This window comes from Acyrthosiphon pisum, chromosome X (assembly GCF_005508785.2).
Source record: "Acyrthosiphon pisum isolate AL4f chromosome X, pea_aphid_22Mar2018_4r6ur, whole genome shotgun sequence".
Lineage (NCBI taxonomy): Eukaryota > Metazoa > Arthropoda > Insecta > Hemiptera > Aphididae > Acyrthosiphon > Acyrthosiphon pisum.
In genome coordinates, this window is record NC_042493.1 from 18,442,163 (window position 1) to 18,457,024 (window position 14,862).

Here is a 14,862-nt window from a genome sequence, read left to right on the forward strand (position 1 = left end):
ATAGATTTGCAAAAGAAAAAAAAAAAGAAACGTACAATTATTATTATAATTATACCTATTTTTTAATAATACATTGTCATAGCTATTAAAAGAAATAAAGGTACCTACAATTAATTTTTAAGTGTTGTACTTCTTTTTCCATAAATTACTTACGGTCAAGTCTTCATTGCCGGGGCAACAGCAGGAAATGCTTTTTTTTTTGGGGGGGGGGGGGGTTGAAAAAATGTATACTGATAATTTTATAGTATAAGGATTATAAAATTTGATCCGGATTGATATACGGATTTCTGGAGGTGGTGACCCCCTCCACCCACCAGGTTTGACCATGCTCATTGTACTTGTATATTACTCATGGATATTCCTATTCGAAATTCGCCCCCCCTTTAACCAAGCTTCAGATCCGCCCCTGTTGGTAATTTTGGCAGACTTTTCAAAATTTTTAAAAATTTTCTAGCTGTATTACCATCGTTTGTCGTACCATGCCCTGTAACAAAATATTATTTATTATCTAAATATTGTTTAAATAATCTTTCAGTTATTTTTGTGTATACCTTGCAAAACTATATCGACTAAAAGACCCATTTCAAATCTAAACTCATCTTGAATCTTTTTTTTTCTTTCCGAAAATATTTTCTTGTGTTCTTCCGATCTAAAATTATGTTTAGAAAAAATTATCCTAATACATTTATTCAATATGAAAACACGATTAAACAAACTAACCTGACTTGCCAACTTTTAAAAGGTAAACGATAGGATACGTGCAGCAAACATTCAAAAAAACGTATCCAAGCATGTAGTGTTGATAACCCGAACTTAAAATTATCGGAGTTAATTTTAATTTTGCTTAGTTTATCTATATCGTTTATATTTTTTGGCATACATCCGCAAATATAACAAGACTGACTTGATGTACCTGTCAATGAATTACATACCTGAAATATACATCAATTTAGAAAAATGTCAAAAAAAAATTAAAATTAGAATAGAATCCGAAACAAAACTTGTTTTTACCTTTCCATCGACCATTGAAAATATGAGTTTATGCTGAATATTTAGATTTATGCCATTATGTGTAATATTTGTTGCTACTAATTTGCTAATTTGCATTTCTATATCCTCTACTTCTTCTTTAGTACTTTCCTTAGTTTCTTTTTTAAATAGGAACTTTATTGGCCGGCAAAATCTAGTGGATGATGGTCGAGGATTTTCCCAAATAGTATAATTAATATTATCTTCTACTACGCGTAATTGAAGTGGTACGATTGAGAACATAAAAATGTCATGATCAGTAGATGATGGTGAATATGGTTGATTAAAATGTATTCTATATTGAGACTGACCACTACTACCATCACACCCCCACTTGTATAACATTTCTAAATTATTCATATGTGATTCAATTGGTCTAATATGTTGTGGGATTTGTATGATTCGATTAGTTGTGTGGTCCAAGAGATCTTGCAATGGAATTTTGCATCCTGATTCTGTGATTTCTACGTTATTCGGATAACATTTTTTTTTCCAGTTATTATATCATCGTATGGAGGATATATGTCATAATTTCGTTTTTTTGAGCTAATTCGTATATTAACATACTGTTGTTTGGTTAGTTTATTATCCACTAACAGTGCTAAAGCTTCATCAATACTATATGGAATAGGTATTTTGTCTTCAACACAAGTATATGAATTCATAACTTTTTTTGCACGATTCGGACTTTTTACACTTTCCTTAAAAAGTTGACTAACGCACCTCTTCCCAGATAGTTGATACTTAGCTGAGGCTGCAAAGCTAAGTTCCGGAGAAGTATACGATTTTACTAAATGTTTCACTTTATTTATTTTGGTTCTTTCGGCACACTCGTTAAAATTAGATTTTGGTCGACCCACACTTTTCGAACTACTTTCATTGTCTGTAGGTAATATGAAATTTTTTTTTAACCATTCACTATTTTTTTCAATAAATCTGTCGTAGGTTCTTTTACTTTCTGACCATTTTTTTTCAAGCACAGTTGTAAAATTTAAAACCTTTGCGTTCATTTTTTCATTATATGTATCATCCCATACCGGCGTATTATATATATCTAATATTTTATGCAGTAAAAATTGTCTTGATTCAACGTTTGACGGTTTAAGGGGTCCCTTTTTTCGTAAAATTTCAAAAAGATCACGATAAGTTACTTTTTGCGTACTATCTCGACTACATCCAGCTACAAAAAAAAATCACGTAATGAATTGGGGCAAATTGGGGCAAATGGAAATTATGTATTATTTAAGCCAAGTATGTCTACTATAAGTACCATGTAATGATAATTTGTCAAAATTTGTCAATTTTTAGTTATCTTCTATTGTTTAAAATAAAACTAGTATTGTCAACAATTTTGAAATTTATTGTTAAAATTTAAAAGTTTTGAGTTTACATACTAGCTAATTTTAACTACTTACCTTCATTTAAATGATCCATTGTATATATTGAAAAAAAACTCTTGAAACTGCACAGTTGTGTTCACAATGATCGTCAAAAGCTGAGTAACACATAACGCGCGTGGTCACAAATTTCAGATAATATTTTATGCACTATTCACTCAATATCAGACGTTAATTATGTTAATGACCATTTTTATCTACAAACAGTTTACTTATCGTCTTATATAGGTTGTCCCCAATATATATATATAAGCTCCAATTATAATTGTTGTCATCAAAAATTCGATTTCGGCAAGCTAAAATTATATTTCAGACCACTGTGCGGCGCGGCGGTTGGCACAATGCGAACTTGGGCTCTGCGAACAGTACTACTCGTTTGGGCAGCAGTGTTATTCCGCGGACCGGCGATTCGGCGGTGGCCGCTATCGTTTCGATACGCGTAATCTACATATTATATAATTTTTACGGTAATCAATACAAAATTAAACATTGTAAATAATAATGATATGGTAATAATTAAAGGGCGGATGTTCATGCATTTGCATATTTTTTTTCCTTTAATAATAAAAGTTGCAGAGTAGGATACAAATTTGTTTTGAGACATATAAAAAACGAAATCAAAATTCTTATGTTGCATATTTCGATCCATTTTTCCTTCAAAGCATATTTATATTTTGTTAGTGCATAATAATGCATATTTGGTATCTTAAGGTTTTTTTGGAATTTTACATTGAATTATTATTCTATTTCAATTATTACTTTAGAAATGTTATCTTTATCGATAAATGTTATCGATTGGAAGTACCTAATGGCCCATTAGGAACATCCGCCCTTTACTAATGGGCAATGACTAATAGCTAGTACTCTGAATTATCGTGACAGTTTATCGTTGTCCGTAGACCGACCACGAAGTTCGCGAGTTCTTTCGTATACCTAGTGCAAGTAGTTACGAATTTCGTAGTTCGTATTATATAAATATTTGTAGAATTTTTTTAAAATGCCAAAAGGAAAAAGTTCATTAGTGGCGCGAATGCGATCATTTGTTTCTGAATTCGGTGAACAAGTTTTTTCAACCGATGGAAAGATTTTGTTTTGTAAATCATGTGGGATAAAAATCAATTGCGAAAAATGATTTAGTGTAGTGCAACATCTTAGTACATATAAACACAACAGTTCTGTAAAGCGACATTCTGATAAAAACGAACTATCACAAAAGTTAATCACGCAGTCTGCACCAACTACAAAAAAATCCACATTTAATTTTGATTTATGTAAAGCATTACTGTCGGCTAATAACCCATCAAAAAAAGTTAATAATGCCGAATTTAAATCATTTTTGGAGAAATATACTAATGAAGTCATTCCTGACGAATCAACTTTGAGAAAAAATTATTTAAACGATTGCTTTGAAGAAACTCTAACAAAAATAAAATCAACGTTCAAGACAAAAAAATATGGATAGCCATAGACGAAACAACGGACATTGAAAGTCGCTAAGTTGCAAATGTGATTATTGGATCATTAGATGTGGACAAGCCTGGTCAAATAGCTTTATTGAATTGTGAAGTATAAGATAAGGCCAATTATTTTACTATTTCTAAATTATTTGATAAAACTCTTCATCTTCTGTGGCCCGACGGCATAAAACATGAAAATGTATTACTTTTTGTTACCGACGCTGCGCCATATATGGTTAAAGCGGGTGGTGCAATAAAAGTGTTTTATGATAAGATGATACACGTTACTTGCTTAGCGCATGGTCTTCACCGTGTAGCTGAAGAAGTAAGACGTCTTTTCCCAAGTGTTGATAAACTAATATCTAGTATAAAAAAAGTATTTTTAAAATGTCCTAGTTGGATCGAAATATTTAAAAAAGTATTGCCAAATATACCTTTACCTCCGCAACCAATTATTACCCGTTGCAATATATTATTGAGAAAACATACAAAACATTCGCAATATCATCGAACAGTTTGATACAGATGATGCAGTCTGTATACTTCAGGCAAAAGAAGTTTTATCAGAAAAGTCACTAGATTCAAGTTTAATTTATATAAAATCTAATTTTAAACTGTTGGCCGCTGCAATTGAAAATCTTGAAAAATCGGGTATGACTTTATTGGATGCAATTAATATAGTAAAAAATGTAGAACAGAGTCTTAAAAGTAATCAAAACGATGAAGGAATTTCTGTGCTTAAAAAATTTCAAAAAGTTATACAAAACAATAAGGAAATATTAAAAATTTCAAGTATCTGAATTTTTTAGTTTTTGCGTAAAAATTCTCGTTTTCCATATTTTTTTTTATTTTTTTTCCCCCTTTTCTAAATCGTGAATATTTTATGCAATATCAATGTAGATAAAATTGTATTTGTTCTATCAAAGTCTTATAGCATAGTTATAGCCTATTTCATATTTTTAACAGGAAAATAAGTTATGAAAAAGTGGGGAAATATCCGTGATTCTTTTCAAAAATCTGAAAAACAACAAAAAGCTCTGAAGAAATCAGGAAGTGGAAAGGTCACGTCAAGAACATATATTTATGGCCCACAGTTACAATTTTTGAAAAAAACATTTCAAGAACGTATGACTGATGATAGTTTGTCATACGACAGCCAACAACAGATAGAATCCACAAATATATCTCAGCAGGAAGATTCTTTGGAGGATACCCATAGTACATTAGAAAATGACAAGCGTCAAGGAGATAATTTTTAACACCAAATATGGTAAGAGAAAAGCTGATCCTATAGAACTGGAATTGATGAGTGTAATTAAAGAAAATCCGGAACGACATTTGTCTTTTTTTAGAGGAATAATTCCGTCCTTAAATACATTTAGCGAAGACGAAATACTTGAATTTCAAATGAATGTGTTACAAACTATCAAATCCATCAAACAGCGTAAGACAATGTTAAGTACTCAAAACGTTTCAGTTTCTCAAATTTCACACGTTAGTCAACATGCAACATCACTTAGAGACCAAACATATACAAATTTAGCCCCTCAGACATACATTAATCTGGAAACTGTCAACGCTAACATGGATAGACAGCAGTCACCATACTTAGACTTTCATTCTACTTCAAGGAGATAAGCCAATACATTGAGCAAGAGTTATCAAACTCACCTTCTACCAATAACATATCGGAAAATTCTTACGACTCATTTGATTTTAGTGTTTAATGATTACTTCAAAACTCTTTTTTGTGATATAATAACTCTATAATATTTCTTATTAATTAATAATTTACTTTTTATACAATCAAATAAAAAATATTCTATTATGTAAAAGTAATATTGTGTATAATTATTAATTACCTCAAAGTAACTGCCAACATTTGTTCAGGTTCAATACATTCCCTCATAAAGGTATCCTGGCGTTGAAGTGTAACTTTAAGCCGTTTATGTAGCTCATCAAATTTCGTTGCACTCATTCTAAAATAATTAAAAAATTGATCTGGATCTTCTCGCAGTTGATGGAACAACACATAAAAATCTCTGCACTCCTTCCGTTTTTGGTTAATTGGATGAACCCAATGAAGTCTTTTTGCCCTTCTTTTTTTTAGACGCCGATACAATAATAATAATGCTATGACTTGCTCTCATTCCATACTTAACAATTAAACAACTTGAACGTAACTAACACTTCTGGCTAAATTTACTAACAGTGACTAAAGAAATACAAGTAGGTAGCTAATAATGGGTGTGGAATTACATTATAAAACTGGGTACCGGTTAAACGGTTGCCGGTTATGTGTGAAAGGAGAATATGTCCGAGACCGGGTAACCGGTGCCGTTTAAACGGTCGTCGGGTACGTGTGAAATGGCTCTATAGGTGTATGTGTGTGTGTGTGACACAAGCCGGTTGGTGGCGGAATATATTATTCTAGAGAGTGCGTATGATCTAATATTTGAATGCGAGTGGCGGTGGCGCGAACAGTACTAGCTAATTAAAACTTAAAACTTCTGGTCCAATTGCACAATTTTTTGATTTCATAGGTACTATAAATTCAACAAAATGGATATATCTTACAATATTACAATATTAGCATACCTTTATACCTTTACTACCGGTAGAATACTTTGATTTGTTTAACTTTTTCAGTACCCTTTTCTTGATACATTTTATATTTTTTAATTATTATAATATATACTATTTGTGTATTTCCAATTTTTAATTGATCTATATATTTTGGGGTTTTTAAAATGTTGAGCAATGTACCGGACACATTTGATTCCTAACGAGTATTAGGTATTTAGGTAATAATTGAACATAAATAGACATATTTAATTTTCTTTTTTTTTCAAATATACCGTCACATTCTGTATAGTAGATACGTTTTAAGAATATACAATATACATAATTATAAATTTGAATGTTAACATGGTTTTCTAAACATTAAAATTGTATGTATTTGACTATGATCCTACCTAGCTTATTATTTCTATAATTAATAAATAGTTAGGTTAACTGTTGATAATAGTAGGTTAAGTAATACCAAATAACATAACGTACCTTGTCTAATATATTTTTACTATATTTCTTAATTTTCTAAAATATACAAGTATCTATATAAAATCCTTTCAAAATCACGTTTTAAATTTGACAATCAAGTTACTTAAGTATTTGTAGATGTTATCGATGTGGTAACGACAAATGATTCAATTTACACTAATCTGTATATTATACCATTATATATTTTACTACTCGGTACTCTTGCTATATTAAAGACGGTAATATTGTATACAATTGCTAATTCATCAAATGTTACATTTATAATACATTTGACAAGAATTTAAACTGGTAAATATATGAACATATAATATTATACAATTTAACGTGGTTGGTATTATAGTTAATTTTATGGCAATCTGGTGACGCCCGGTGATTAGACGCAGTTACTTATAAAGTAATGTATGCAGCGGTCGAGCAGGCTCCTAGATTGGTATTCGCCAGGGTTCTTTGTGACGATCTATCTGCCTCCCATAAAAAAACGCGTACCAACCGTAGCCCCCACACAAACCGAATGGGGTTGTCGAGTGTCGAAAAATATAAGTTCATTTTTGTTTTATTTCTGAACAACTCTCACGACATAGTGAATTGCAAGTAATTGTGTAGAATATTGTCCACAGTAAAAACTAGCTAATAACCATGCAGTTTGAAGTCTTTAAAAAAATGATACTATAATTAAAGATGCAAAATAAATAACAAATTATTCTCATCAACAATTGTTTGCCGTTATCTTACTTACATTTCATGAATATCGAAGAAGTTTATAAAATAATTTTTATTTCACGTTTTTGGCATTCTTCAGTTAACTCTGTCTCTCTCTCTAATTTGTTTTCGTTCACTCACAGCGGCTCAGCACTCAGGCGTCCAATAAGAAGCATAGCTTCAAAAAATACTCCAAGTTACACCACTAGCATTGTATTGCATCCCATTACATGTACATATTTATATAATATTAAATATATTTTTTGTCGATTTCACGAATTTGAATGGATTTAGATGACTTTCTCAAAAAAACTTAGATTTCCGAAGCACTCATTGTAAATATAAGTCTACGTAATATTATTGTTTTCTACGCAGCTCACTAAGTACGAAGGATATAATATAAGTGATTTGTTTACTCATTTTGTTATTATGCGCATACTATTTCATTATATACACATTAAAAACAAACTACCTACAGAAGATCTCTACATAATATGTCCCCGTTCATGCAAAGTACACTAAGTACAAAAATCGGGTTTTCCGGTTTATTATTATATAAAATTCAGTATAAAAATATCTATAATATGGTATATTCAACGAAGTCCCATTATTATTTAATAATGTTTAATAAACAGTTGAAAATGTTAACTAAGTCCATTCGATATTTTCCTAAATACGCAGAAGATACTAAGTCCACACGTGGACTTAATACGTTATGCACGAGTTGCTGTATATTTATAGAATATAGTAATATGCAAAATTAATTAAGTCCATTTTTAATCAATAAAATAATAATAATATAATATTATTATTATTATTTTAATCAATATTGAATGGTTACAATCAAGATAATAATATTATCTTCCAAGATCGTGGTTACAATTAAATAAATTAGGTTTTATCATTGATTATCAATATTTATAAATAGGTACTAATATTACTATTTCTCACTAACATTAGAATATTATTTTGATAAGAATTATTAGTTAAATTATTTAACTTTAAAATATGTTTGTTATGTAATTGTTGAAAGTTAACTATTTAAGTATATTATTTAAGCGTGATCACTTTATTTTATAGTGCCAAAATGAGTCGACTTAGTAGAATTAATAATATTATTTCATTAGCTTCGACTTCCTATGGTATCAATTCGAACTTAACTAATTCAGAATCAGTAATTATTTATTTTAAAACATATTATTATAATTTTATTGCTGCTGAAGCATAATACACGTGAAATACAATACTATTTACTTAAAATATATAGAATTAATAGTTTGAATTTAATTATTTATTATTGTAATAATAGAGTTCAAATGACTTTGATGACTCCGATGCAGACTGTGATTATATTCCATGCCAAACACAGGTAACTAATATTATTATTTTAATAGCTTAGTTTAATTATTATCTTACATCAACTTATCACTTTTGTATAATTATTAATAATTAAAAACACATAGAGAAATACCTAATAAAAAATGTTTTATTTATTATGAATAAAAATAAGGATCATTATTAATTTAATGGTTGGATTAGATGACCTACTTGTAGTTTAATTGTTGTGCATTGATGAGTTATACAGATTTTAAAAAATTATTATAACAATTTATGTACATTTGACAATAATTGGTTATAAGGTATATTCATAGTATTAAACCATGATGTATAATAATATAGTTAAATTAGAATATTCAATTTTACATATTATATATAAAATAAATCCCAACATAGTTCAAAACTTAATTTTTATTAAAACTGTTAATTTAAATTTATATTTTAGGAAAATACAAACTCTGAAATTGAAAACTCAGAATTATCATACCATACACTACAACCAGTTGAGCAAGTGCCATTGATAAATAATACAGTTTATTCAGAGCATGTAGTTAATGAACCTGATAATATTAATCAAGTTAAAATTAAATCTTGAATAATAATATTAATAATAATATTAATAATAGTTGTAAAACATTCTGAAAGTGTGATTGATTTTTTCTTTTAGTGGTTTATGATGATATTCCTCAAACTACCAATGTTGATTTATTATAACCTACTCTACAAACTGTAGGAAATCAAGTAGAAACTTTATGAAAACTTTATGAATATGGAATAAATCAAATCCTGAAGGATCAATTCGAGCTATAAAGAAGAAAAAAGAAATCTAGGATTAGATAACACTGTAGGCAATAAGAAGTTCTCATCGTATGGTCTGTATATCTTTATAAGGTTTTATTAGCATCGACAAAGATTTCGAAATATCAATGAGCTTAACCTTCCGAGTACCTATATAAATATAAGTTATATCAAAATAACTGTATAATAAATTATTCTTACATTAAAGTATTAAATACTTAACAAAACGTATATTAGTATAACACTATAACTAGGAAATATTTAATTCCGATGAATTAATTTAATTAATTTGCCGACTATAGTTATCTTAATGTGCCTATGTAAAAAATCATTTTGCAATTATTATAATAATGAAGTAATCAATATTGGATTTTGTGGAGTAGCTAGGGGTGCAATTCAACGGGTTCAAGGCTGAGTTAGTTTAAGGTACCTCGTGGTATTGATATAATAAATTTTATAAATATTAATAACGAATATTATAAGAAATTACACACACATGATTATTTTAAACTTTTGTTGGACTCAGTTTTATCTTTACATGTGACACAATTCAAAGGAACCCATGAGCCATGAATTACCTACCTAGTTTAAATAATTTCTTTTTTAAATCAATCTTAACTTTTATCAAATACCAAAAAAAATCAATGCTCAATGTCTTATATGTGAAATGAATGACTTATAAATAATATTTTATTCAATATTAATAGTGGTACCCTGGCCTTCCGAAACTGAGATCCGGCACTAGAAGTGCCTGATTATGAGAAAATATGAGCTGGCTCTGGTGCGTCTAGGTTTGATCGGAAAAACGGAAACATGATGGTGGTGTACCCGATTTGCCTATCCATAACGCCGTGTTACCATAATTTATTTTACTACTAAAATGTAATTGAAAAAACATGTGTGATAATATTATAAAATAATGAAATAATGAAATAATGGAAGTGATGGATCGAACTGTTCAAAATTCAAACTCGGTATGAAAAAATTTCGAATCGAACATTAAGCTTCTTTTACTGTTCGAATTAAAAATATTTGTTGAACCTGACATTTTGACCACAATAGTTCGAAGACCAAATATTTATACAATTCTTCAAAGGTTTATTTTTTTTAAAAAAAGGGGGTAAGTGCAAAGGGGTGGAACCATTAATTGCTATTTTTGATTTTATCATATTTATTGTAACAAGAAAAATCCATGTTTCTAATCCTGAATAAAGGTAAAATTATGTAGCCTATTGAATAAATTTAAACAAAATCAAAATTCTTATTAAAAATGTTATACATAAGTTTAAAAAATAAAAAACCAAAGTATTAGAAAGTAAAATCTACCATATAATATGTATCATGTTTAAATATAATATAACTGACCCAAAATGTAAAGCTACATTTCAAACTCAACTCGTTTTTTTCTTTGTAATTAATAATAATAGTATAATACTATATATAGTTTTCAATGTTTTCTATTTGCATTGTTTTTTTTTTTTTTATTCAAGCAAAACAAAAGATTGGACTTGGTTACTATTACTAATCCAAAGAATATGAATCCAACCGAAAAAGTACATGTCGTTGTGATATTAGGAAGAGTGCACGGATCCGAGACGCCCAGTTCCTATGTCTGTCAAGGTAAAACATTTACAAAATAAGCACGTACAACTTCCAGAATACTTAAAACCATCAATTTTATGCGACAGGGATCATTGAATTTTTGATTAGCAACCATCCAGCCGTGGTACGTCTTCGAAAAAAAGTCGTCTTTCAACTAATACCGATGATGAACCCCGATGGAGTCACTTTAGGAAATTCTAGGTAGGTAATCATTTCCCGACAACTATATTACAATTTTGTTCTAAATACGAACAGTATGGATATTTAGATTTAATTCACCAATGGATTATTGGTGTATACTTTATAGATGACGATCAATTATTATAATTCACATTGGTTCGCTATGTAATAATTAAACACAACAAACACAAACCATTGTATTATAGTCAGGTCAGGTCAGGTCAGACTGTCAGAGACATTTTGACATAACAACACGTTATCAGAAGGCGATACAGTATAACATAATATTAAAATATATATTATACATATTTTTAAAAGACATTTTTGAAAAATGTTTCATCTTTATCAGATGAAGAAAGTAGAGGCGAACACTGTAAGTCGAATATTGTTGTTACAGGACCAATTTGCTGGGAATCGACTTGAACAGAGCTTGGCACAAGATATCACAATGGGTCCATCCGATATTGTACGCTGTCCACAATCACTTATTAGAAATCGAAAAGCACGAGGTAAGCTACTTATTTACTCAAAGTTGTGTACATGGTTAAACACACTCGTATGTTCTATTGTTCTCATCTATCCTAAGTCAAGTTGTCTGCTTCTTGGTATTGTCCACCAAAAAACACAGACAGACTTACGTCATAATTGAGTATAAAAATAAAAAAAACCGGTAAATCATGGTTGAGCAATGAGCATATTCCTTTTTAGCAACATAATTGAGCATAGAATATTTTATGCATCGTGTTATTTTATTTAACTCGTACCATATTTTGATTTTATTATTTTTATACCTAACTATTATTATTATTATTATTATTATTATTATTATTATTATTATTATTATTATTATCAAACATATTTATGAAATGTGACTATCATTGACTATGAAATCATGATATTTTTTTAATTCGTACTATATTTTGAGTTATTATAAATGTTTAAATAAATATTTTTTTTATAATAAAGTTGGAAATTGAAAATTGTAACGTTGCAGAATTTTTTATGCTCAATCGTGTAAGGTTTCTTTTATATTTCTATATCCTCTGATATGCCGACAAATTGTCTCAATCGTATCGCAAAAAATTGTTTTATGCTCAATCGTGTCGTAGCCGTAAAAACATTTAACATACCTGCGCCGACTGTACGATATTTCGTCCTAGTGGAGTTCATACCACTATACCAGTGTATTTCCATGAGTGGTTTAGTCATGGGGAGGGGAGGTCAAAGATGACGCTTACAGAATAAACAACAATTTTGAATTTAGACAAATCTAAAGTTCAAACCATAAAATAATTTAACATGTTGACTGATAATACAATAATAATCAATAAAATGTTGAATCGTTAGAGTTCTCATTATTAAACGTTACTTCCCCGAATGGAAACAATCAAATATTTAAGTTTTTTACAAGTACAGTATTTATGTATTTATTCTTCAAAAAGAAAATGCAATAGGCTCCGCTGAATAAGTTCGTATGGGGTCCCATGAGTTTACAATTTTGCAATAACATTTTTAAAATATACTTAATACGAAGTATGAATTATTTAAAAACTTTTTTGAAGTACAGCAATCAAAATGTGTACACTGTACATACATAATATTATATATTGTTGATCACAACATTTTTTTTTTTATATCTAAATATATAGTAGTATAGGTTATATAGGGCTGAGAATAAGATGTCTTTTAAGCTCAAGACAATTTCAGTGTACCTAAAAGTTTAAAATATTCCTATTATTATCTATATAATTTGCAAAATATATTTTTTTTTTTGTAATTTATAAAAAAGATTGTAAAGAAACGTTTGAAAAAAGTTTATAATACATTTTAAATATAAATTTGCAATTATGTATGACTTAATTGGTTACAACGTTTGAAATTCCGAAGTTTACCGAAGATATCCGATTTAATAATAGATTTTTTTTCTTTTAAATTGTCTAATGTTTTGCAACTTTGATATAAACCAGTAAAATAAAAATTTTCCTAGAATCATAGTTTTTTGTTTACAACTTATATGTCATACGGTAAAATGCCCTAAAAATAATAAAATTGTATTTATACTCGGTCAATGGTATATGAACGGATTTGTTACAAAACGAGTATACTTAGCATACTCAGTATACTTAGCATACTTAGCATACTAGCTTTGAAAAACATTGTTATGAAGTGCATTGAAATCCCTACCCTATGTCATATTATATAAACAAAATTTACCACAGTTGGGATTTCTTGACGCGCCACCATTAAATACGTTCTCAGTATATGGACAAGTATGTCATCATCATGATGTCTATGTGTAGGTATATTAATGTTTATTATTATTACTATACGCTTAATGATGTGGTAAATCATCGTTTATAATTAAATGTAATTATGAATAGTATAATATTCTATATACACATAATAATATAATATTATTGTTATGATTTATTTCAGAACATGGAACTCGATTTGGTAATCGACATGCACGCTCATTCTTCTCTTCACGGTGTGTTTACTTACGGGAACGCATACGACGACGTGTACAGGTTAGATGGGGTCTTCTCTAAATTAAATTACATGCCCCGCAGGCCATAAGCTGTTTTAAAAACTTTCATCGTGAATATAAACTTTCGTGACAGTGGGTAAACCCGTATAGTTGAAGTTTTAAATTTATACAGGGTGCATTTTTAATGAATCCCCGAGACAACAAAGTTCGTCGAGCGTTCTTTGCGCTCAAAGGCAAAACCGTATACCTAGATATACAGAGCGAATTTCGTTTTGTGTCCATATAATGTGATACCGACCCCATGGAAGTGTATAAGGCGACGGTATGTATTGTTATACATTACCCCTAACGCGATAATTCCACCTGAAAATCTCGTTGAATCCAAAAACCATTACAAGCTTCAGATAAAATACAGGACAAACCCGCACACTTTTAGTTTGTTAAAAACCTACACTTCCTTAAAGTTGTTGTGTCCAAAAACTAAAAATCTTATAATTACTTAAAAATGTAAATATTTTTAAATGCAAAATATAAATGAAACTAGTGTCAGCAGGCGACGCCCGGGGAAAATGCAACACCTGAGAATTTTAATGATTTGGATTTTTCAAATATAAAATAGAGTATAAAAATTCCTTCTCTGTTAATTTATGATATTTATGTCCATTGCTATGCCCAATATAGTAAATACATAGGTAAATACTAAATACCTATTCTAAGAAACCGTCGTCTGTCACACTTTAGTAGTGGATACAGTCACGAAAGAACGGAGATACCATGTGTCTATTAAGGGGCTGCAGCAGGTTTTGTCAAAAAT

At 29.4% G+C, this 14,862-nt stretch overlaps 1 protein-coding gene across 1 annotated transcript; it reads left to right on the top strand.

The window, feature by feature from the left end:
• Nucleotides 1-11,278: 11,278 nt before the first annotated feature.
• On the top strand, nucleotides 11,279-14,506 carry LOC107882525 (cytosolic carboxypeptidase 6-like). Its single transcript, XM_029485579.1, has 4 exons — nucleotides 11,279-11,398; nucleotides 11,467-11,581; nucleotides 11,958-12,069; nucleotides 13,997-14,506. Exons 1-4 carry the CDS (start codon nucleotides 11,314-11,316, stop codon nucleotides 14,135-14,137), a joined length of 453 nt encoding a protein of 150 aa, XP_029341439.1. The 5' UTR covers nucleotides 11,279-11,313; the 3' UTR covers nucleotides 14,138-14,506.
• Nucleotides 14,507-14,862: the final 356 nt, after the last annotated feature.

What these genes read in the sequence shown, in the direction of transcription:
- LOC107882525 (XM_029485579.1), top strand. Translation starts at nt 11,314, where the DNA reads ATGAATCCAACCGAAAAAGTACATGTCGTTGTGATATTAGGAAGAGTG. An exon ending in GTCACTTTAGGAAATTCTAG is followed by an intron (nt 11,582 to 11,957) that starts GTAGGTAATCAT and finishes TTGTTGTTACAG; the next exon opens with GACCAATTTGCTGGGAATCG. An exon ending in TAGAAATCGAAAAGCACGAG is followed by an intron (nt 12,070 to 13,996) that starts GTAAGCTACTTA and finishes GATTTATTTCAG; the next exon opens with AACATGGAACTCGATTTGGT.